Source organism: Dipodomys merriami, unplaced genomic scaffold, assembly GCF_024711535.1.
Source record: "Dipodomys merriami isolate MVZ:Mamm:240054 unplaced genomic scaffold, mDipMer1.0.p SCAF_437, whole genome shotgun sequence".
Taxonomy (NCBI): domain Eukaryota; kingdom Metazoa; phylum Chordata; class Mammalia; order Rodentia; family Heteromyidae; genus Dipodomys; species Dipodomys merriami.
In genome coordinates, this window is record NW_027205999.1 from 177,646 (window position 1) to 203,292 (window position 25,647).

Here is a 25,647-nt window from a genome sequence, read left to right on the forward strand (position 1 = left end):
TGGAGCTTCCACAAAGTTTGGGTTGGGTGTCTTCCCACTCTTCTGGACTCCAGGCTGTACATGGGTCTGCTTTGGGGACTCATTAGCACTTGAAAATGAAATTGGCCTCATAAATAGTCATCCTCAGGAAACAACGGGCTCTCCCATTTTTATTTTAGTTGCATTCAGCTGAAAACCTCTTAGCTTGTATTCTTGTTTGAGGAGAGTTTTTTTTTTTTTCCTCCTTTTTTCCTTCTTGCGGATCCTAGGGCTTGAATGCAGGGCTAGGTCTTAAATGCAAGGCCAGGAGATTTTGTTTGTTTGTTTTTCCTCAAGGCTGGTGTTCTACCACTTGAGTCCCAGCTCCACATCTGGCTTTTTGGTGGTTATTTGGAGCTATGTGTCTCAAAGACTTACCTTTCTTTCTGAGCTGGCTGAAAACCATGATCCTCAGATCTTAGCCTCCTGAGTAGCTAGGATTTCAGGTATTAGCCACTAGTATCTGGCTAGGAGGTTAGTTTTTACCTTCAGAAAAAAAATCTCCATAACATGACTACCATTTATGTCTCTCTTTGGAACAAGGGCTCCCCTGTCCTTGTATTTGATCAAGATGATAATTTTCCACCTTGTACAGATAAGGAAATTGAGGACCATGAGGAGCAATCTCAAGATTGGTAAAAGTCAGAGCTGATATACATCTCCAAAGCTCTCCCCTTCCTATATTTCTTTGGTTCACCATTCTGGGCCTTCCCAGTGTGGTGCTCATGTTCACCCACAGTGGGCTGTCTGCCTTCCTCTGCTGCTGGCCTCTGGTGGGAGAAGCTTGCAGAGGATGTGATGGTCTCCTGATTATACTCTTGTCTTCATTTTGTCACCTGGTGATCTGTTTCAGGAGCTGCCTGTCTATGGCCCCCCCGTCCTCTTCCTTCCTTCCTGTCCTGGCACAAAGGAGCCACTCTTGGTACTAAGATCGCTGTGAAATCAGATATGTAGAGAATCAGCCTATTGTCCATGTGGGGTCATAGATCTGAGGATTCTATCCCTGACCTCTGGGAGCTCTTAGTGTTATCAGAGAAGAGCTGCCTTGTACTCCTGGAGTCCCCTTCATTAGCTCCTTTTCTTTCTGCCCTTACAGGTCATGCCTGTTTCAGTAAGTAGTTATTATATGCCAGGTCTCATGCTCACAGACTGCTATCTGTGACAACCTACTCATTAGGAGGTGAAATCATTGTTCCTCTTACCAGATAGGGAATCAATTGTTTAAGGGCTGGGCGCCAGTGGCTCATACCTGTAATCCTAGCTACTCAGGAGGCTGAGATCTGAGGATCATGGTTCAAAGCCAGCCCAGGCAGGAAAGTCCATGATGCTCTCATCTCCAATAAACCACTAGAAACCCAGAAGTGGCACTGTGACTCAAGCAGTAGAGCACTTGCCTTGAGCTGAAGAGCTGCGGGATAGTGCCCAAGCTCAGAGTTCAGGACCCCTGACCAAAAAATAAATAAATAAAAATAAATAAATAAATAAATAATAAAGAATCATTTAAGGAAGGGGCTAAGAAAAAGAAAATACAGCTAAGAAAAAAAGAGAGCAGCAGAGATTCCTAATCTCCATATCTAATAGATATAAAAAACATTCAAAAAAACATTCAAAAAACAGATTGTACCCAGGTGCGGGTGGCTCACCACTGTAATCCTAGCAATTCAGGAGTCTGAGATCTGAGGGTCCTGGTTTGAAGCCAGCCTGGAAAGAAAAGTCTGTGAGGCTCTTTATCTCCAATTAACCTGCAAAAAGCCAGAACTGGAGGTATGGCTCAAATGGTATAGCACTAGCCTCGAGCAGAAAAAGCTTAAGGAAGGGCTAGGAAGGTGGCTCAGTGGTAGTGCGCTTGTCTTGCATGCATGAGGCCCTGGTTCCATTCCTCAGCATCGCATAAGTAAAAAAAGAAAAAAGCCAGAAGTGGTGCTGTGGCTCAAGTGGTAGAGCACTAGCCTCGAGCAGAAAAAGCTTAAGGAGGGGCTAGGAAGGTGGCTCAGTGGTAGAGCGCTTGTCTTGCATGCATGAGGCCCTAGTTCCATTCCTCAGCACCACATAAGTAATAAAAGAAAAAAGCCAGAAGTGGTGCTGTGGCTCAAGTGGTAGAGTGCTAGCCTTGATCTGAAGAGCTAAGGGACAGTGCACAGGCCCAGAGTTCAGGCCCCATGACCAGACCCAAAACAAAAAACAAAAACAAAAAAGCTTAGGGATAGTTCAGTCCCCAGTTGAGTGGGGCTCAGTGTCCCAGCTCTGAGTTCACTCTCCAGTACTTGCACCAAAATAGGAATAATATTAATAATTACTTAAGAAGGAACAGGAAATACTTAGGATGTGGTAGATGTTTGAATCCTGAAGCTCCCTGTTGAGTTGCCTTGTTTCCCTTGTAGTACTGTTGCAGTGGTGTGTGTGTGTGTGTGTGTACACAAGTAACCCTATTAGTTATTTTATTGTGACCGTTAGGACCCATGAGCAAGAACTATTATAAGAAAACAGAAGTGTTGAACAATACGCTGTAAGCTACAACAGTAGATGGCCAAGCCAGATGGACCCCAGGTATCATTGATTCTGGACTGTGCACAGTTAACCAATCACAGACAGTATTGGCTCCTTGGTTAAACCCCAGAGAAAAAGCTGCTTTGCTAGGGATGCTGCAAGATAGACTGGCCAAGTGAATATCCTGTGTTAAAACAGGGAGAGGCAAGTCAGTAAGGTGAGGGCTATGCAATGCTCTGAAGGAAATGGGCATAAGTGAGAGCACCTGTCCTAAAGGGGCTTGTGGTATTAGTCTTTCCCCACACTACCATCCTAGAAGTTGTCCCTCAGCTTTTTGCTCAAGGTTAGCACTCTGCTACTTGAGTCATAGCTCCACTTCTGGCTTTTTTGTTGCTTTATTGGAGATAAGGAGCCTCATTGACTTTTCTGCCTAGGATGGCTTCAAAGCATGGTCCTCAGATCTCAGCATCCTGATTAGGATTACAGGCATGCGCCATGGGCACCCATCTATAATGCTGTTCTTAATGGCAGTGGCAGTCAGACAGGGCCTTCATCCGTGTCTTATTATATGGTCTCATCCTAATAGGTACTGTCCTCAGGCTAGAGTGTAGGGGACTGACTGGAAATCTCAGGCCTGGCCACAGTGACAATTGAGTGAGTTACATTTCTTGAATTTGGATGCAGGCCACCTGCTTTGCTTCTTGGGTTTCTGCTTTCAAGTGCTCTGCTGGACTATACCTGGGGTCTCTGGTGAGACGCCTGGGTGAATGTGGGCACTTTTCAGAATGGCTTAGAAGCAGCTCTTGGTGGCTTTGCAGCTTGGCTTTCATTTCTGGCATGACAGTGCATTGGGAAGGTTCTGGATCGAGTCAGGCTTAGCTTTGGGCTCAGTCTCTGCCACATGCTAGCTCTTTCTTCCATTCCAGATGAGTCACTGTCCATCTTAGGCTGCCCTGTCCTGTCTCCTCCTCATATACCTGTCTCTGACTTGGGGCCAGGGATCTGATGAAGAAATTCTCTTCAGACAAATAGAGATTCCCTGGAAGGAAATGGATCATGTAAAGCTGGTTTCTCCACTGGCAGTTGTTCAATTTTATTTCCCTTTCATTTTTCTTCCTCTTCTCAGGGATCACTGCCTCTAAGAACTTGATAGCAACTAGACTTAGATGGTTAAATGTAAATTGGAGCTGGCTTCTGAAACTCCAGGTGAGTTTCTTCAGGCCTGGGAGATTTTTCAGAGCCCTACGCACATAATGCATTTTAGCCTTTATTTTATTTTTTTAACCTATATTTTTCTTCTTGTATTACTTCTAGATGCCTTTTATTTTCCCTTAGGACTCAAGCATAATTTTGGTTGCTTTTAGGTGTAATTTTAGAAGGCCTAACTCATTTCAGTGAGAGGAAGATTTATTATTTCACATAATAATAACCACAGTGGGGCTGGGGGGTTATCCAGGGGAAGGGTGCAAGCCTGGCACGTGTGCAAGGCCCTGAGTTCAGTCCTCAGCCCTGGCAAAAAAAAAAGAAAAAAAATAATAACCATAGCACAAGGGAGACGGTAGAATTCATTAATTCAGTGGCTCAGTACTGTCTTCTTTTTTTTTCTTTTGTTTTGTGAGCCATGGGGCTTGAACTCTGGGCCTGGGCTTTGTCCCTGAGCAACTCAGCTCAAGGCTAGCACTCTACCACTTTAGCCACAGGGCCACTTCTGATTTTCTGGTGGTTTATTGGAGATAAGAGTTTCACAGGTTTTCCTGCCTGGGCTGGCTTTGAACCATGATCCTCAGATCTCAGCTTCCTGAGTAGCTAGGATTACAGGCCTGAGCCACTGGCACCTAGTCTGTCTTCTTATATTTATATTCCTACCATCTTTTGAATTGACCATACTGAGTATATTCTCCACAGGCTAAAGTTCATCATCCCAAGTTGGCAGTTGCAGCACCAGACATCCCATGTAAACACAGAAACCAACAGAATGGATGATGAGACAAAATTGGGATTTGTTTGCAAAGAGGACTGAGAAGTGACCACTGAGGTGGTATCTATCCTTGATGAGAAACATATACCTTTTCTCTTTTGCTTGACAGGTTAAGAACAAATATCTTGTCATGGCATAATGAGATTACATACTGTGCCCTCAACTATTATTTCCTCATTTTATTTCCTTCTGCTCTCTACACTAGAAGGCCAAACAAGACCACTAGCTATTGTCAGAACTATGTACACCTCATTTTTACCTCCTTGTTCTAGGCAGGATGAGCCTGTGCCTGAACCACACCCTGCCCATGTGGCCTGCCCTGCAGCTGTAGCATAAGACAAAAACGGCTAGAGTCAACAGTACTAGCAGAGCCTCTCCCTTGTTCCCTCCCAAGTATGTATTTTGAAAACAATCTTTTTATTTTATTTTTTTAAATTTAATTTAATTTTATTTGTGAACATACTGTACAGAGGAGTTACAATTACGTGGGCAGGATAATGCGTACATTTCTTACCAAGCATTGCAGCCTCCTCCTTTGTTTACCCTTCACATCCCTTCCCAGCCTCCCCCCTCCCCCCCAATCTTTTTATTTTTATTGCAAGATAAATCAGAAAATATAGCTGGCACTGTTGGGTTATGCTTGTAATCCTAACTCATCAGCAGGCTGAGATTTTAGGATTAAGTTTCAAAGCTAGCTTGGGCAGGAAAGTCTGTGAGCCTCTTCTCTCCAACAAACCATCAAAAAGCCTGAAGTAAAGTGGTGGCTCAAGTGGTAGAGTGCCAGCCTTGAGCGAAACAGCTAAGAGCCAGTGCCCAGGTCTTGAGTTCAAGCCTCAGAACTGGCACTCCCACTCAGGATCCATCCAGGATCCTGCTTTCCCTTGATCTGTCAGCCCTCCTCTGCCTCCTCCAGTCTGTGACATTTCCACTGTCTTTTCTTTAGTATGAGCTTGACACTTTTGAAAAGGGCAGCTACTGATCCTGTGGGAAGCCTCCCAGTGTGACTTGGGTGGGTGTTTTTTTACTTTGGCTGGTCCTGGGATTTGAACTCGGGGCCTGGGTGCTCTCTTGGAGCTAGTTCTAGGCTATCACTCTACCACTTGGAGCTACAGCACCCACTTCTAGTTTTCTGGTGTTCACTGGAGATATGAATGTCACAGACTTTTCTCTCTGGGCTGGCTTTGGACCAACATCCTCAGATCTGAGCCTCCTTATTGGCTAGAATTCCATGGGTGAGCCACTGGAACCCAGCTAGGCATATTGGTTTCTTTGTTTGTTTGTGCCTAATTTTATAACTGAATGAGAAAGCTCAGTTATGTCATATCAATTTCTGGTGTCTCATTGCCTGGATGTATCTTTGGTCATCTACTTAAGGTGATCCTTGTCAGTATTTTTCAGGATGAGGCCACTGTTTCTTACATGGTAATTGGCAAATAATCTGAGTCTATAGTTCAATTGCAAAGAGATTTTCTTCAAAGGGTATCTCTGTGCAGGTTTAGCTTAGGAAACAGATGGGAACCAGATGCTTTGGTTGAGATGGACATGGGCCAGGTTGGTATTCCAGCAAGATCTTCTGCCTCATCTCTAAATGGCCCAGCTTGTGAAGTGCCTCAAGTTCTGTTTGAGAACCTAGCCTGATGTTGGAGATTTGCCTATAAGCTTTTCTGCAAGATAGTTTCCTTCCAAACTGACATTCACAAAGTGAGTTAGCTTTAATAGGCATCAGCAGTGGCTATGTGCTGCCTGGGTGCATGGTATTCCCCAAGTTGAGGTCGGCAGGAGCAAGGTGCTGGTAAGCCTTGATTGCTGAGAAGGGCAAAGGAGGGAAAAGGCAGCCTGATGGTAGGAGTGAGAGACACAAAGCATATGCATTTTGGTTCCTTAAAAATATGAATCCCTTTGGCTTATTTTTTCTTAATTTACTGGCATATTTCTCTTTTCCAATTCATCATAAAGTACCCAGAAAACTTAGGAAACCATTAAATAATGCAATTGCACTTTCACCTACCTGTTATTTATTTATGTTTGCTGCGAGATGATGAATTTATTGAGAGTAGAGTATCTACATTCCTTCTACTAATAATATTAACAGTATAAACAATATAAACTCTTTGTCTTCCATCCTAACACATTCTAGATGATCTTTTATTTTCTTTTTTGGTTGGTTCTGGGGCCTGAACTCTGGTCTTGGGTGCTGTCCCTCAACTCTTCAGCTTAGGGCTAGCACTCTACCACTTGAACCACAGTGCCACTTCGGGCCTTTTCTGCTTACGTGGTACTGAGGAATTGAACCCAGGGCCTCATGCATGCAAGGCAAGTACTGTACCACTGAGCCACCTGGCCAGCCCCTCTAAATGATTTTTAATCATGTAGATTCAAATTTAGATGGTGTTGACCAAAGTATAGAGATTTCCATTGTTTCCTGTTTCAGAGTATGTCTTAATATCATATGAAGTTAAATGAATTACATTTCTACAATGATATATTTTGTATGTATTACATATAGTGCATGCATTACACATAGAATACAACACACACACACACACACACACACACACACACACACACACACACACACACACACACACACACACACACACACACACACACACACACACACACACACACACACACACACACACACACACACACACACACACACACACACACACACACACACACACACACACACACACACACACACACACACACACACACACACACACACACACACACACCCCTCTACAGCTTAGCTCCAAGGTATCTTAAAGTTGCCTTCTGATTTCATGCCTCGTGATTCTTTTTCTCCCCGGTATTTTAATGGCTCCAGGCAACTGGTATCATGTATACCTTTGAGCTTTCTCATGGATTGTTTTTATACCTTTGAACACTCTCTCTGGCATTTTCACCTGTCACTGTCTGATGTATGTCTCAATGGCAGGTATTTGCAGATGACTATGGGGCTAATCAAGTTAACATAAATGAGTGAATTGAATTCAAGTGCCAATTTTGAGGTACAGGAGCATTGCCTAAAAGGACCAGTAGCTATTTGGCATGAAGTAGTTATTAACCAGTCACTATATAGCCTTTGTTGCTAGATCTTTCAGTTTTCAAGGGAAATTGGACACTTGCACTTTTGTATGAAGACTGGTTTTTAAACATGGAACTCATTTAAAAGTTTAGGCACTATATAGATAAATTAAAAACATCTCTAGGCTAGATTTGACACTCCAAGCTCTAGACTTGTGTTTGGTTCTTTGTGTATGAATCATGTCTCCTGATTCAAATGGGTGTTTTCCTTTCTGTTAGCATTTTTGGTATGTATCTTAATTATAGTAGTGTGCTGGTCTTTCTGCCTTAGTTGTTAATAAGTTTTTAAAATCTGTTTGAAACATTTGTTGTCATATATTGGCTCTTTCCTACATGTAATCCATCTCTCTACAAAATAGTTTATACATACCTGTGTGTATGGGTGAAGGAGGGTGAAAGAGAAAGAGAGAGAGCACAAGAGAAGAGTGAAGGAAAGAGGAGGAAATACATTTATTCTCTCATGGTATTTGATTCTCCTTCTCTTCTTCTGGAAGGAATTAGATTGGGTAATTGAATTGTTGCTTAAAAGTTGATCTGAGGTGCAGGGAATGTGGTTTAGTAATAGTGCTTGCCTACCATGCATGAGGCCCGTTGTTCAGTTCCTCAATACCACATACACAGAAAAATCTAGAAGTGAGGCTGTCTCTCAAGGGTTAGAGTGCTAGCCTTGAACAAACAAAGCTCCAGGACAGTGCCTAGGCCTTGAGTTCCAGTTCCAGGACTGGCAAAAAAAATGTTAAAGTAGGAATTCAATGGATATAGCCAAATGGTGGAGCTCTTCCCTGGTATGTGTGGGGTCTTAAGTTCTATCACTAGTACTGTAAAAAAAAAAGTAAGTGTAAAATATAAGTCAATCGTCATCTCTTTTGTCACATCAAATGTTCCAATACTAACAGAATTTTGGTATATTTATGATGAATATTTTTAATAATAGCAAAAGGCCCAGAATAGTGTTTTATACTTATAATCCTAGACACTCCAGAGAAGGAGATAGGAGGATTAAGGTTTAAGAGCAGACCAAACAAAAAGTTAGTGTTTCAGAGATAGCAAGCATGGTAGTGTATGCCTGTAATCTCAGGTACTTGAGAGGCAGAGGTAAGAAATTCATGGTCTGAGGCTTGCCTAGACAAATTGGGAAACGCTATCTAAAAAACAAAAGCAAAAGGATTAGGGACATCTTTTGTTCCCTAGGGCCACCACTATAAATAGGAAACAAAACCCTAAAAAACTGTTCTGACAGAAATATTTTTGGATAGATTAAATCTCTGGAAGAGTTTTAGTAGGAAGTGATTACTAAAGATTTTAAAGGATAGTCAGTAAAAGGGGAAATAGATAATGAACCTCCTCACAATGAAAAACTTGCTCAGGGAAAGACTCTAGGAAGACAGGAAAAAGATAAACTATAAACTAGCGTGAAATATTTGCAAGCCATATAGTAGAGGAATTAAATCTCCAATAAACAGTGTTCTCAAGTCTCTGTAGTACATAATGATAAAAGCCAAACCAGAATGATTGGATAATGACCAAAAGATACAAATAAATGTTTCACTGAAGAATATATATTCAGCAAATAAGCACATAAAAGGATGCCTTTGTCCCAGCCGTTAGAGGAATGCAATTTAAAAGGCTCAGTGAGGTACCACTACATACCTATTTGAATGGTTCAATCAAAATAGTGACAACACAAGGTTGATCAGAATTCAGGGGAACTTGATTATTCATACATTGCCACTAGGAAAATGAAGTGATAGTTTACTTGGGAAAAGAATAGAATAATACCTTGTTTTGAGACAGTACTGTGGATTGAGCTCAGTGACATGGCACTATCCCTGAGCTTTTTTGCTCAAGTCTAGCGCTCTACCACTTGACCCACAGTGCCAGTTTCTGTTCATATGTTACTGAGGAATCAAACACAGGGCTTCATGCATGCTAGGCAAACTTTCTACTGCTAAGGCACATGCCCAGCCTAACAGTAACATTTAAAACTAAACTGAGTAGCCCAAGAGAACGCTTTGGTTCCCATAAACACCTATACATAAGGTTTCTGAATCATCTTATTTCTGTGATAGTCCCAAAGTACATTTATACCATGGACTATTCAGAAACAATAAAAAAAGTCTTAATACAATAGAAGTTGGTCTGGAGGGACTTAAATGCTGTGTAAAAAATTCTTAACAAGTGGCATGCTATGTAATTTCATCTATACTTCTTGAAGTGAAAGAGTTTCAGTTGAAATCTGTTGAAATCTGAAGATTGGTGGATTCTGCCACAATGAATTATGCTTCAGTTATGGAAGCTGTTATTAGGAGAACGTGGGGGAAGATCTGTGGGATCTTGTCTGTATTAATTTACTAATGTTCCTGCCTGTGACTCTGTGAAAGTGTCAAAAGATTTAGACAAATAATGTATACTAAAAAAGCTGACCTCAATCACTTTTTTCCCTTGGGCTTTCTGATAAAGATGATCCTTGAGACTCCAGTGATAAATGAAGATGGAAACTGGGAGTCAGTGGAGAATTCTGAGTCTGTGAAGACTAATGAATCTGTTGACCAACATGCCAATCAAGAAAGTTAATGGAAGCTGTAGTGCCCAGTTGAAAAGACCAGATGTTGGGTCTTCCAGGAACCCTGAGACTGCAGAAGTTCTCCCTTTTCAGGTATTACAGACAGCCACTGACTAGAATCTCTATTTTTTTGTGGGTCATGGGGCTTTGAGCTCTGGGCTTGGGCGCTGTCCCTGTGCTCTTCAACTTAAGGTGAGCACTCTACCACTTGAACCACAGCACCACTTCCGGTTTTCTAATGGTTTATTGGAGATAAGAGTCTCATGAACTTTCCTGCCTGGGCTGGCTTTGAACTGTGATCTTCAGATCTCAGATACTCAGCCTCCTGAGTAGCTAGGAAAACAGGTGTGAGCCTCTGGTGCCCAGCTAGAATCTCTATAAAATATTGGGATTTAAAAATATTGGGGTTAACCTGGTACCCCTGGCTCACACCAGTAATCCTAGCTCCTGAGGATGCTTAGGTCCAGATGAAATGCAGATTCAATTTCCAAATTTCAGCAAAATGCTACACTAGAGGTATGGCTCAATTGGTAGAGTGCCAGTCACGAGCAAGCAAACCAAACGTGTGAGGCCCTGGTACAAGGAAAAAGAAGTTGGGGTTAAGAGACTCGAGCTCAATGCTAATTTAGGATTGAACTTCTTTACTTATTTTTACAACCATAAATAATAGTTTTTCAGTTCTATAAATGCCATCAGCAGTAATTACCTTTGCTGCATGGTGCCTACATGATGAAAACATGCAAGTGTCTGTCAGTCAAGCAGTGCATTAAGCAAATATTATTTGGTTCCCCATACTTTGGCTAATAATTAGATAACTTACGTATATTATACTATTGCTCTCTAATTTTTCATACTTTATTTCTTTTTTTTTTTTTTTTTTTTTTGGGGGTCCGGTCGTGGGGCCTGAACTCTTGGGCCTGGGCGCTGTCCCTCAGCTCTTCAGCTCAAGGCTAGCGGTCTACCACTTGAGCCACAGCGCCACTTCCGGTTTTTTCCTTTTTGCTTATGTGGTGCTGAGGAATCGAACCCAGGGCCTCAGGCATGCAAGGCAAGCGCTCTACCACTGAGCCACCTTCCCAGCCCTTTCATACTTTCTTGTGTCTTCCCTCCCCCGCTCATTTACTGGGACAGTAGGAAACTTTCCAAAGATATATCCCAGGCCAGATGGGGATATTGGGGCACCTGGATCAAGTCCTCGCTCTCCTCAGGCTCAGCTACATTAGCAACTGTGTGTAAGATCATCAGTCATTTCATGACTGTCTGTGTTTGTTTACATTGTTACAAGGGACTTTGTTAATAAATCTCCTTCTACATTTGTTCAAGGGATTTATTGTTTGAAGACAAGTGATCATAAGATAGATGATAGACATCGCATGTAGAATTGTTAGCATTTTCGTATTAGAATGAAGTCTAGGAATTGCTATAAGTGTCTGTTCTTTAGTGATGTTGTATCAGAGTTTTTGTATAAAAAATGTTATACTAAGGAGATATTTCCAAGGATTAATAACCCTAATTGTTAAAAATAAACTGTCTTATAGCTATCATGATTTTAGACACATGGACTTTGATATTACATTTTTGAAATTTAGTTTGTTTAGTTTGTTTAATGAAGAGCAACACATTTTGATTTTTCTCTAGGACAAGATACTTCAAATATCATGGAAAAGGCAGAGACTTCCCTTGGGATCCCTAGTCCCAGTGAGATTTCAGCCGAAGTCAAACATGCTGGAGGTCTATATATGGAAACATTAAGTCCTAGGATACTTTGGATTCAGTAGCTAGCTTGTGCAATTTTGATACTAAGGACATGGGGACATTCTACAGGTGTGGTGTGTTGTCTTGTGAATCCAGCTGCCAGTTAGAGATCTGTGTCTTGGAACTGCTGATATCCCTCTACTCTGCCTCTGAAGTAATTTCAAGGACTTCTACGTATTAAAATTACATTGTCATATATGTTGAATATAAGAATTGCTTAGCACTTTGTTTGGCAACCAGGGCTAGGTGAATTTAAATCTGTCAGGACCAAAAAGTATTTTTGTTCATTTAAGGCTATTTTTTTGCCTTTTGTTCTTTGTTTGTTTGATTGTTTTTCTGCCTTTTGTTTTTTGATAACTGGGCATTGAACCCAGGTTGTTGCACTAGCTAGACAAGGTTTTGCCATTGAGCTGAGGTACATTCTAGCCTTTTTTCTATTTTCTTTTTGGCATTTTCTTGATCTACTGAGGGGCATCTGAGTTGGTTCCATATCTTAGCTATGGTAAATAATGCTGCAGTAAACATAGTTGTGCTGATAGCTTTAGGATGGTCTTGTTTGTGATCATTTGGGTATATGTCCAAAAATAGGATTGCTGGGTAATAGGGGAGCTCTATGTAGTCTTTTGAGGAACCTCTATACTACTTTCCAAAGTGGTTGAACAAGTTTACACTCCCACTAACAATGCAGTAGGGTTCTGTACATATCCCCTCGAGCATCTGTTGTTATTAGAGTTCTTGATTCTAGCCATTCTAACTGGGGTGAGGTGGTATCTCAATGTTGTTTTGATTTGCCATTTTTTTATGGCTAGGGTGGTTGAGCATTTCTTGATGTGTCTATTGGCCATTCTTATTTCCTCTTCAGAGAAGTTTCTCTTTAAGTCTTTAACCCACTTATTTATTGGGTAGTTGTTTCTTTGAGGATTTGTTTTTGGAGGATTTGATTTTTTGAGTTCCAGGTATATTTTAGATATGAGACCCTTGTCTGTTGTATGGCTAGTGAAGTACTTCTCCCCATCCATGGGCTTTCTATTGATCTTGCTAACTATGTCCTTTGCCATGCAAGAAGCTCTGCAATTTCATGCAATCCCATTTGTCCAATCTTTCTTTGATTTGTTGTGTTTCTGGGTCTCTTTTAAGAAAAATTTGGCCTGTGCCAAGGTTTAGTCTTGAAAGTTTGTATTTATCAAAAGGAAACCTGCACTTCTAATCCATATGGAAAAATTTTGAAGACCAGTTTGTTTTCTTCATCTCTCATAGCCCTTATTGTTTCTCATTTAATACTCTGTGCTCATCTCTATCATTTTTCTCTGGAAGGAGATTTATTCTACCTGTCTTTCTCCATCTTCAGAGTTATATTGCGTCTTGGCATACACACCTATCAGATACTAATAGGTTCCACTATCACTACTTGTGAATACCTAAGAGAGAATTGGATTGACCTACTTTCGGGTCCATAGTGCATGGGTCAGTAGAATGGAGAGATAACTTCATGGGACATGGCAAATTACTCCATATATGAGGCACTGTTCTTAATGATGCTTGCATAAGTGAGGCTACTTTGTCTGTGACTAACACACTATGTGTTTAAAAATGAATTTATTTTTCTCCCTGAAGAACTCTACAAATAGAGTATTGCATGTTATTTTGGCGAATGTAGGGGCCTGGTATCTTCACTTTTATTTGTTGGGTTCTTTATGATTTTGTAATTGTTGTCAGATCATGCTGTGAGTGCAGGTATGGTATTCTCAAACAGATAAGCTCAAATTCAGGAGTTACAGAGACAGGAAGTTTCATTTCTCCTCATGCTCCCAGCAGCTAGAATGGTTTAATGTCTAACTCTGATGCTTTGAGATGTTGGAAGATTAAAGTGTTGGCATTTTCAGAAATTTTTATCAGGAATTGCTTTTAGTGGGCAAGGAAAACAGGAGTTAGAAGTATGTTTGGATAGTAAACAGCAGTGATTTCATAAGACTTGAAGGATATTTGTCATTCAGAGCCATGTTTTAGAAGGGGAATAAAAATCATGGAGAACCCTGGGAAGAGTGGCTAGTATTAATGTCTTAAAAAGTTAGAGAGTTAATGGATCATGAATATGAAAATCTAAGGAAAGGAGATAGGGAGAATACACCTTTTTTTATACCTTTGAAGACTAGCATGGAGAACAGAATTTAGGTTGTGTTTACTTGTGTCTCATGAGTAGAGAACTCCCACTACTCAGTGGAAGTTTTATGGACTTAGATTTTAGTTGAATATTAAGTGTACCAGAATAGAATGGGTGGCTTTTTCATCCTAACGTCTTTCCCATCTAAAATTTCTAAGCATTAATTTCACTGTGAAGGAAAGTATACCGGAGATGGGTTTTTTTTAGAAGTTTGAGATAAAACATACCAATGAAATCACTTGGTATCTTTTTTGCAATTTTGTCATGTTCCTTTAAGGATGTTGTCTTCTGCTGTGTGTGTGTGTGTGTGTGTGTGTGTGTGTGTGTGTCTGTGTGTCTGTGTGTGTGTGTGTGTCTGTGTGTCTGTGTGTCTGTGTGTGTGTGTGTGTGTGCGTGTGTGTGTGTGTGTGTGTGTGTGTGTGTGTGTGTGTGTGTGTGTGTGATGTTCCTGGAGCTTGAAGTCAGGGCCTGGGTGCTGTTCCTGACCTTTTTGCTCAAGGCTGAGTAGCTAGGATTATGGTTGTCAGCTACCAGTGCCCGGCCTCTTTCTTTTTTAATGTGTATGTTCTGGCACTAAAGCTTGAATTCCGTCTTCACAGTCTACCTTGTCTCCCTCCTCCACAGCTGGCACTTGAACCCTGCCTCTGGTTTTTGCGGGATAAATAAACGGAGATGAAAGTCTCACAGACTCTTCTGCCCTGGTGGCTTTCCATTGTGATCTTTAGATCTCAGCCCAGAGTAGCTAGGACCATAGGCATGAGTCACCAGTGACCCTGTCCTGCTTTCCCAATTCAGATTCATACTTAAAAACTTTTTAACTGTTACTAAAAGATACTGGTTACAGTTATATAAGTTGGGTAAAGAGTTCATTTCTTTTTTATCAGTCATGGACATGAACTCTGGGCCTGGGCGCTGCCTCTCACCTCTAGAGCTCAAGGCTAGTTAATGCTCTACTACTTGAGCCACAATGCCACTTCTAGTTTTCTGATGGTTTATTGGAGATAAGAGTCTCACAGACTGGCATTGAAGCACAATCCTCAGATCTCAGCTTCCTGAGTAGCTAGGATTACAGGTGTGAGTACATTTCTTTTTGGACAGTGTCAACATTTCCTTCTCTGTTAGGCTTGTTTAGAGGGAGTCTAGTGTGGCCTTCAATCTTTTTTTTTAATTTTTATTTTTTTATTGTGATTGATTACATAATTTCCCCAATTTCAGAGTATTGTGGGATAGTGATGCTGTTAAAGTCACAAACACACTCTAACTTTCCTGGAACAAATCGTCTATTACGGTATAACATTTATGAGTTCTATGAGCTTTGTGATACAGTTATTTCTTCCGCATTGGGTGGTATGTACATTTCTTTTGTTTTGCATAGTGTCAGCTGTTCCCTCTTTCCCATTTGTTCCCTCCCTCACATAGCTGTCATTAAGTTGCTTAGTTCATTTTGGTCAATGTCCTGTGCAGCTGATGGGTCCCGCTGTTGTATGTTTTCCCCTGATTCCCTCTAGTTCTGTGTCATCTTCCTGGTTCTCCTCTGGTGTACACATATATACCATACATGTGATCAGCAGCATGGAGTTATTTAGTAGTGGTTTGCCCAGATGAGTGGAAGTTCTTTGTTTCTTAAGTCTTGTTAATTTTGTTGTATCACCTAACATTTTGGATTTAACATCCACTTATCAGGGAGACCATACACCATTTGTCTCTTTGCTTTTGGCTTACCTCGCTCAACATGATTTCTTCTAGCTCCATTATTTTGTCATTTCTAATGGCTACATAATATGCCATTGTGTATAGATACCACAATTTTTGGATCCATTCATCTGTGGTGGGGCATCTGGTTTGTTTCCATATCCTAGCTATTGTGAACAGTGCTGCAATAAACTGGAGGTGCATGTGTCCTTGTATACTGGTTCCTGTTGTTCAGGATAGATGCCTAGAAGTGGTATGACTGGGTCTTAAGGGAGGTCAATCTTTAGCTTTCTGAGGACCCTCCAGACTGCTTTCCAAAGTGGTTGTATAAGTGTACATTCCCACCAGCAGTGTAATAAGGTTCCTCTTTCTCCACGTCCCCTCCAGCATTTGTCATTGGCTGATTTGTGGATATGGGACATTCTGACTGGGGTAAGGTGGTATCTCATGGTTGTCTTTATTTGCATTTCCTTCACCACCAGGGATGGTGAACATTCCCTCATGTGTTTCTTTGCCATTTTTATCTCTTCATCTGAGAAGTCTCTCTTTAATTCCCTTGCCCATTTAGTAATTGGTTTGTTAGGTTTGGGAGGGATTAGTTTCTTTTTTTTTTAATTTATTTTTTATTGTGAAAATACTGTACAGATGGGTTACAATTACATGGGCAAGATAATGAGTACATTTCTTATCAAGCATTGTAGCCTCCTCCTTTGTTTCCCCTACCCATCCCTTCCCATCCTCCCCCCTGGCCCCCTCACCTAATCCTCCCCGCCCCCCCCAAAGTTGTAAAGTTCTTTTTTGACATAACAATTTGTACTTCTCATTGTTGCGACGGGTCCTCCTGTATCCTCATTTAAACGACTTGTTTTTCCCCTTCCCCTGGGATTAGTTTCTTGAGTTCCCTGTATATACTGGATATTAACCCCTTGTTTGATATATTGCTGGTAAATATTTTTCCAAATTAGTTGGTTGTCTTTTTAGCTTGGTTGCGATAGCTTTAGCTGTGCAGAAGCTTTTTATTTTAAGGTAGTTCCATTTGTCGAGTCACTCTCCCAATTTTTTGTGACTCTGGGACTCTGTTCAGGAAGTTTCTTCTTGTGCCTATAAGTTCAAGTGTCTCTCCTACTCTGTCCTGCAGTAGTTTCAGAGATTCAGGTTTAATGTTAAGATCTTTAATCCATTTTGAGTTGATGTTGGTGCATGGTGGTAGGCTGGGGTCCACTTTTAGTCTTCTGCATGTGGCTGCCCACTTTTCCCAACACCAGTGGTTGAAGAAGCTTTGTTTCTTCCATTGTATGTCTTTTAGCCTTCAATCTTAAGGACTAGTTTATCTTTACTGCTGCGCCCTGATTCCTCTGAATTCACTCTTATTCCTCAGGTTTTCAGTGAAATCTGTTCACTTTGGTTGTTTAAAAAACCAGATGTTTCAGCATAGCTTGAGCTATGGGGATTGTGTTGCTTACTACTTATGCTAGTTCTTCTCCCAACTGTGTGATGTTACCTAGTGTTTGAACAGTGTATTACTCAGATACATACAAATCAACACATCTGTAGATTCTTGGAACATTTTACTTATATAGCTGCATCCTCTGAAGTTTTTTGACTTTAAAGTAGTAGCTGCTTCAGCCTTCCTTGATGCCAGACTTTATCCCTGACTTACATTGCCTGTGAGTGTTCTGTTGTCTGTAGGTTCTCCTCTGTGTGTTGGGGTTTGGAACTTTTCTCTAGGCAGAAAGCCCAGCTGTGGCGTTGACTTTGTTTCTCTTTTCTCCTGGACCAAAGTGTTTTTTTTTTTTTTTGTCTTTTGTGTAGTATCTAAAAATAGTTCTTTCTTCTATTTTGTCTGGTTTTCTAGTTGCTGTATAGGAAGGCAAGTGTAGAACTTGAAAGCAAAAGTTCTCTCCATAATAGAGTGTTTGATATAATATAGTTAAATTACTTGGTGTACTAGTTGATCTAGTATAAGATTTTTAAAGGTAAACAGAACTAATTATTCTTGAAACATACTCATCTTTGTAATGTATATTGATTCCCATACTAAGAATCAGCATAGTCTTTTAGGACAAAGTTGAGCTATAATTTTCATACAGTAAAACTTTTTTTCTGCAATATGCCTTTGTGTTGAGAAATAATGGTTATGTTAATACTGTATAATCACAGTATATTGTGATGCACAGATACAGAATATTTTCTGTATTTGTATGGCTCACTGAGATATAAGAATATTTTCATTATCTGAGGGAGTTCCTTCATGCCAGTTTGTAGCCACACCTTTCTGTCTGTTCACAGCATTTGCCAACCATTGATCTGTCTCTGACTATAGTTTCCCCTTGTTTAGAAAAATGTTTACTATGTGCAGATCAATATTTTTTTTTCTTTTGCCAGTCCTGGGGCTTGAACTCAAGATTTGAGTGTTGTCCCTGACCCATTCTGTACTTAAGGCTAGCACTCTACCACTTGAGCCACAGCACTATTTCCTAAATTTTTTGAGAAGTCATTTGAAAATAAGAATCTCATGGACTTTCCTGTCTGGGTGGCTTCGAATATGATCTTCAGCTCTCAGTCTTCAGAGTTAGCTGAGAAGCTAAGATTGCAGGCACGAGTCAGCAGACCACCATTGCCTGGCTATTGGAACCTTTCTTTCTTTCTTTTGGCAATATGAAGTACCACTTGAGCCACATCCTTAGTCCTTTCTTCTGCATGCCTCTATCTATCTACCTATTTACCTGTCTATCTATCTGTCTATCTATCTGTCTGTCTATCTATCTATCTATCTATCTATCTATCTATCTATCTATCTATCTATCTATCTATCTATTTATCTATCTATCTATCTATCTACAGGGAGTAGTCATTATTTTGCTCTATATTCTCAGTGATGTCAGTTCAAAATGGCAGGGAGGGCATGGCAAAGCAGAATCAATCATACGATGGCAACTAGAAAGCAGAAATAGCTAGTTTGTTTTTGGTTCTGATCATAGGTTTTGCTTGTGCTGGCTTTGGACTACAATTCTGCGTCTACTTTGTAAGCAGCTGTGATTATAGGCATACACTGTGTCTTTGGATTCTCTTTTTATTCTTTTCACTCTGTAGCCCAAGCATCCTTGACTGGATATGAATGTAGCTTAGGCTCGCCTCAGACTCACAATACTCATACCTTAGTCTCTAGAGTATTGGCATTATAGGCATGCACTACACTACAATATTTGGTTATACTTTAGCTTTATGCTTTATATTTTTTCTTAATTTTCATACTGAAAATTAAAACAGTGAATTTTCATAATGTGAACTTGTTCAGAATCTTTTTTTTTTTTTTTTTTTGTCGGTTGTGGGGCTTGAACTCTAGGCCTGGGCTTTGTCCCTCAGCTCTTCAGCTCAAGGCAAGCGCTCTACCACTTGAGCTACAGCGCCACTTCCGGTTTTCTGGTGGTTTATTGGAGATAGGATCTCACGGTCTTTCTTGCCCGGCCTGGCTTTGAACCGCTATCCTCAGATCTCGGCCTCCTGATTAGCTAGGATTACAGGCGTGAGCCACCAGCGCCCGGCATTGTTCAGAATCTTTAAGAGACAGTATGCCCCTTCTAGGAAGATAACTATAGTCCTGACTTTTATCTTAGATTAATTTTGTTTGCTTTTATACTTTACATACTTATAGTACATTTTGTATCTAGCTTCTTCCACAACATTTTTGTATTATTTGACCATGTTGTATTTTGGATGTGGTATTCCATTTTGTCACTATGTCATATTTTATTTATCCCACAGTTGTTAAGCATTGAAATAGTTTCCGTGTTGTAGCTATCACAAATACGGCTGCTCTGAATATTTTTGTTTATGTCTTTTTTTTGGCCAATACTGGGGCTTGAACTCAGGGCCCAGGCACTGTCCCTGAGCTTCTTTTGCTCAAGGCTATCACTCTACCACTTGAGTCACAGTGCTATTTCCTGTTGTACTGAGGAATTGTTCTCAGGGATTCATGCATGCTAGGCAAGCACTGTATAATTAAGCTGTCTTCTGATGAACCACTACACATATGTAGCATAGTAGATACTGGCCAGCAGTTTTCCAAAGAGGAGAACCTACTATGGTTCCACATGCGGTGTGTATTTATTTCCCTTGCTGTTCCACATTCTTCCCAGTACTTAGTATTGTAAGTCACTCTTAAAGAATTGAAACATATAAATGGTTGGGCACTGGTGGTTCATGCTTGTAAACCTAACTCTTCAGGAAGTTGAGACCTGGGGTTGTGGTTCAAAGACAGCCCAGGCAGGAACATCTGCAAGACTCTTCTCTCTAATGAACCAGCAAACAAAGTAGGAAGTGGAGCTGTTCCCCAAGTGGTAGAGTACTATCCTTGAGGAAAAAAGCTCATAGACATCACCTAGGCCCTGAGTTTTAAGTCCCTGGACTGCTACAAACCCCCCACAATATATGCAAATGTATTTTCCCAGTATAGTAGTAATGACATTTATGTTGCTATCTAGGGAAAGGACATTATTAGTGGGAGTTTAGATGCCTTAGAATTCATTGGGAAGAAGACAATGGATGTAATAGCAGAACGGGATCCTGTATTTAAAATGACTAAGGGTTTGATGAACCGGAATTCTGCACTGTCTCAGGTACTGTTACCTTTACTGGTTTGATTGCTGTTTTCTGTTGTTTGTGTGTTTTTTTTTTTTAATTTGAATTTTTCCCTTTGTTACCTTGGGACTTTGTTAGTGTGTTTTCTTGTAAAGAATTAGCAATGCATTATAAAATTAAGGCATTTTTTATGGGCTGGATTTTTTTTATGGGTTTGTCTAATGCTTAGACAAACAGCCAGCTCTTTTCTTTCTGCAGTTGCCTCTGTCAGTGCAGTACAAAATCCTGAGCGCTATCAAGATTACTTATTAGGTTATTGTTGAAACCACTTTTGGAAATGCATGTGGCTCCTTAGGTGCTGCTGTCTAACATCAAATTTTGTTTAGCTTCTTTTTTATTTTTTGCAGCTCCTGATCCTTAGTGAATTTGACTTGCTGTCCAGGAATGAAGGGTAGTACTTTATACTGGAACTTAGCTTTGCTTCTTTCCACTCTTAAAAACTTTCCCTTGAGCTCTTATTATTTGCTGCATCTATGCTTCCATCTCTTTTTAGGTTTTAGAGTAAGAGGCCAAGGAAAAAGAATAGCTAAGACCTCCAATGAGGTAGCCATGGAAACAGACAAGAAAACTCATTGTGAGCTACCCTTTGATGAACTTCAAGAACATCTAGAAGTTCTGGCGATGCTTTCCCAAGAAAGTGAAATAAAGGTAATTCCAATCCCAAACTCCCAGCTGAAAAGAGTCTTCAAAGAAAAAACATTGCATGGTTTCTTTTCACTTTGTATATTTGGAAAACGAAATGTGTCTCTGAAGGAGATGTGCGTTGCTGGAAATATTATAATAGAAGAAAAATATCCCCTACTGTTTAATTGTTAGAAATAGTGAATAAGTCAAATGTTATTTCTCTTAAAATTATAGAAAAAGAACAGGGCTGGGAAGGTGGCTCAGTGGTAGAGCGCTTGCCTTGCATGCCTGAGGCCCTGGGTTCGATTCCTCAGCACCACATAAGCAAAAAGAAATAGAACAGAGGTCTTAATATAAGATATCCTTTTCTTTCACTTTAGTCTTTCATTTTCTGTTTTTTCTCCAGTGTCATGGGTTTTTAGGTGTCAAAAAGCCTGTTATAGCTGCTAATTTGTATATAATTTCCTGTTAGTTCATCTCCTCTGATAATCTAAGCCAATCTTTCTTGTCTTCCTCCTCCTCCTCCTCCTCCTCCTCCTCCTCCTCCTCCTCCTCCTCCTCCTCCTCCTCCTCCTCCTCCTCCTCCTCCTCCTCCTCCTCCTTCTCCTCCTTCTCCTCCTTCTCCTTCTTCTTCCTCTTCTCCTTCTTCTCCTTCTCCTTCTCCTTCTTCTTCTTTTTCTTCTTCTTCTTCTCCTTCTCCTTCTTCTCCTTCTTCTCCTTCTTCTCCTTCTTCTCCTTCTTCTCCCTCTTCTTCTTCTTCTTCTTCTTCTTCTTCTTCTTCTTCTTCTTCTTCTTCTTCTTCTTCTTCTTCTTCGTTGGTCTTGGGGCTTATACTCTGGCCCTGGGTGCTGTGCCTCAGCTCTTCAGCCCAAGGCAGGCACTTACCGCTTGAGCCACAGCAACACTTTCAGTATTTATTCTGGTGGTTTATTGGAGATAAGAGTTTCATGGCTTTTCCTGCCTGGGCTTCGAAGTCATGCTTAAGCACTGATAATTTTCATTTATCTTTTGGCCTATATTAATTTTGGAAATACAAATTCTGTCTATTTTCCTATAATATCTACCCTTTAGTGTTACGGTTATTAAAAAAATTAGTTCTGGCTCTAATCCTAGCTCAGGAGGCTGAGATCTGAGGTTAATTGAAAGCCAGACCAGACAGGTTATTTTTGATAAACAACTCAGAAAGCTGGAAGTAGTGCTGTAGCTCCAAGTGTATATCGCTATCCTTCAGAACAAAGAGCCTCAGGGATAGCTCCTGGGTCAAGCTCCAGGATCTGCAAAAAAAAAAAAAAAAAGAACTGGGTACTGCAATCCTAGCTATTTAGGAGAATGAAATCTGATGATTATGGTGGGAAGCCAGCTCAGATAAGAGTGTCTTTGAGACTTTTATCTCCAATTAACCACCAAAAAGCTGGAAGTTGTGCTGTGGTTCAAATAATGGAGTGCTAGACTTGAGCACAAAAGCTACGCCCCCAGGCCTTGAGTTCAAGCCCTAGGACCAAGACACACACACACACACACACACACACACACACACACACACACACACACACACACACACACACACACACACACACACACACACACACACACACACACACACACACACACACACACACACACACACACACACACACACACACACACACACACACACACACACACACACACACACACACACACACACACACACACACACACACACACACACACACACACACACACACACACACCTGTGCTGGCATGAGCTCTTCAGTCTTTTCTCCTTATGAGATTTTTTTCATTAATATTTACACAATATTTTATTATTTTCATTCAGGTGAAATCTTTCCTTAATTCTCTGAGTGGAGAAGAATTAGAGGCTCTAATATTTGAATTAGAACAACTCAGAAGCATTTTCCCTAGCAGAATTTTATGAGGAAGAGGAAGAAGAGAAGAAAGGTAATATGAAAATTCAGAATCAGAGTGGGAAGATGCAATGTATTTATTATTACTAGAGTATTTATTATTACTAGGGTATTTATTATTATTATTAATATTATTACTAGATTATTTATTATTACTAGAGTAATTTGTGTGTTTGTGTGTGTGCACGCACAACGCCTGTGCTGGTCCTGGGGCTTGAACTCAAGGTCTGCTTGCTGTCCCTGACCTTCTTTGCTTAAAGTTAGACCTTTAAGGACTTGAGCCACACCTCTACTTCCAGTGTATTTTTTGTGATTAGAGATAGGAGTCTCATGGAGTTTTCTTTCTAGGCTGGCTTCCAACTGTGATCCCGAGATCTCAGTTGCCTGAGTAGCAGTCTGACGAGGATAGCCACTGGCACCCTGCATCTCTCTCTTTTTTGCAGTGAGAATTTTCATGTAGAATTCTTTTTGCAACTTTCCCCCATCTAGGTGTTCAGACACGTCAGCCTCTTGCTTATGTCTTCTTTTTTTTTTCCCTGTCAGACTCCTCTTAGCATCCCTCATACTGATATTGTTCATACCCCCCTGCCAGTGATTACAGTTAAAGATTGCTCTTTTCAGAGTTTGTCCTCAGTTTGGCTAATGTTTCTTTATATCTCTGGATACTTCATCTGTGCCTCGTGACTTGTGGGATCCTTAATCCCATCTTGAATTGAGGCAGAAAAGGTGGTAGTACCTAAAACATGAGTGACAATCTTCCCCCTCCCTGCCTCCACAATTTAAAGCCTGTATCTCTTAGAAAATATGAATGTTGAAGCTGCTCATTTTTTATAGTAATTAGGTAATGTGGCAGTTAGTATAAAATGTAATTTCTGGACAAATGAATCTTAAGGGTTGTTTTATTTTAACATTTAATTAGATATATTTCTAAGACATATTCTCTGCTAATTGGCTATTTTAAGAAAGTGGAATCCAATGAATTCAGTTTTGTCTTTTTTTTTTTTTAAGCTGGTCCTAGGACTTGAACTCAGGGCTTGGATGTTGCCCTAAGCTTTTTTGCTCATGGGTAGTGCTCTACCACTTGAACCACTGCACCACTTCTGGCTTCTTCTGAGTAGTTCATTGGAGATAAGAATCTCACAGACTTTTCTGCCTGGGCTGGCTTTGAACCATGATCCTTAGATCTTAATTTCCTGAGTAGCTAGGATTACAAGCATGAGCCACCAGTGCCTAGCCCATTTGTAGTGTTTAAATGAACTATTTACTTTGCCATGGAATGACATTTTCACTCTGAAGTATACAAGTGGTCATAGAGACTAGAATTTTATTTGGTGAACATTTCTTAAAAGTGAATGAAATGAGCCTTTACGACGAGAAAAGCAACGATGTATGAGTCGTGATACACATTCAAACTAAGTTTCAATTTTGTAGAATGTATTTATTGCTCTGTTGAGCTTTGTAGCTTCCCAGTGCTGTTTACAGACTATGCTGATGAAATCTGTGTTGATAATAACAGCTATATTCATTGATTTCAGGACAGTTGGTCAGCATTTGGAAGATTTGTGTGACTCAGTGTGAGTATTTTCCCATTATTTAATGTGTGATGTTAGCAAATCATGTACAGGCAAAAGAAAAGAAAAGACTAACTGATTTTAATTTAATACATCCAAGCAGAAAATCTTATGGTATAGCTTCAGGCTCATTGCTATGTATCTCATTACAACTAAATTTTAAGAGATGACCACTAGTTGAGTTTTAGTGTAATATTAAGGAGTATGCCAGCATTAGCTTTATTGATAATCTGAGAAGGCAACTAAAATACTTCTTCCTTTTCTAACTAAGTGACTTTGTAAGGTAGATTTTCTGCATATACTTGAAACAACATAACCCAACAGACAGTATAAAAGCAGATGAGAGAATACAGGTGTCTTTCATTAGGCTAAAGGATGAAGAGATTTATTAAAGATGTAAAACAGTGGGACTATTCTGCTGAAATTTTACCTTTTTTGGAAAATACAGTTTTTTTTCAATAAGTGTATATTAATAAGTAGTGTTTCTTTTCTTTCTTTCTTTTTTCTTTTTGGTGAGTTGTGTGGAGTAAACTGTGGGCTTGGGTGCTGACCCTCAGCTCTTTAGCTCAGTGCTAGTATCCTACCACTTGAGCCACAGCACCACTTACAACTTTTTCTGCTTATGTGGTGCTCAGTAATTGAACTCAAGGCCTCATGCATACAAGATACTCTACCACTGAGCCACCTTCCCATCCCCAGTGTTTTTGTTCTTAAGTTTACAAAACTACCATAAGCACTTGAGTTCTAAATTTTCTTTTGTTTGGGTTGTGAAACTAGGACTCAATACCTGATGCTTTGCTCATTAGCTGAGTTCTACTTTTTAACATATCTGTCTGTTTCTCTCGTGTGTGTGTGTGTGCGTGCACATGCTAATGCATGTGTATCCCCTATTTTTTATTTAATTTATTTATTTTTGTGCCAGTCCTGGGGCTTGAATTCAGCACTTAGGCATTGATCCTGAGCTGTAGTCTACCACTTGAGTTATAGTTGTACTTCTGGTTTTTTTTGTTTGTTTGTTTTGTTTTGTTTTCTGAGTAGTTTATTGGAGATAAGAATCTCATTGACTTTCCTGCTCCAGCTAGCTTTTAATAGCAATCTATAGATCTCAGTTTCCTGAGTGTGTAGCTAGGATTACTGGTGAGAGCCACCAGTTCCTGGCT

At 40.3% G+C, this 25,647-nt stretch overlaps 1 protein-coding gene across 12 annotated transcripts in view; it reads left to right on the forward strand.

Annotated features, from left to right (window-relative positions):
* LOC138807848 (protein FAM114A2-like) overlaps positions 1-25,647 on the forward strand; it is a 147,705-nt gene that overhangs the window by 47,633 nt on the left and 74,425 nt on the right. For 3 of the 12 annotated variants that reach the window (XM_069993640.1, XM_069993639.1, XM_069993642.1), the window contains exons 4-7: positions 10,034-10,229; positions 11,775-11,867; positions 20,879-21,033; positions 24,452-24,490. In XM_069993640.1, coding sequence (XP_069849741.1) covers positions 11,795-11,867; positions 20,879-21,033; positions 24,452-24,484 — 261 coding nt within the window. In that variant the 5' untranslated portion in view covers positions 10,034-10,229; positions 11,775-11,794 and the 3' untranslated portion in view covers positions 24,485-24,490. Of the gene's footprint in view, positions 1-3,631; positions 3,712-4,755; positions 4,877-10,033; positions 10,230-11,774; positions 11,868-20,228; positions 20,364-20,732; positions 20,777-20,878; positions 21,034-22,828; positions 22,951-24,451; positions 24,491-25,647 lie in introns of all 12 variants that reach the window. The other 9 variants (XM_069993638.1, XM_069993637.1, XM_069993636.1 and 6 more) reach the window with 5 other exon arrangements.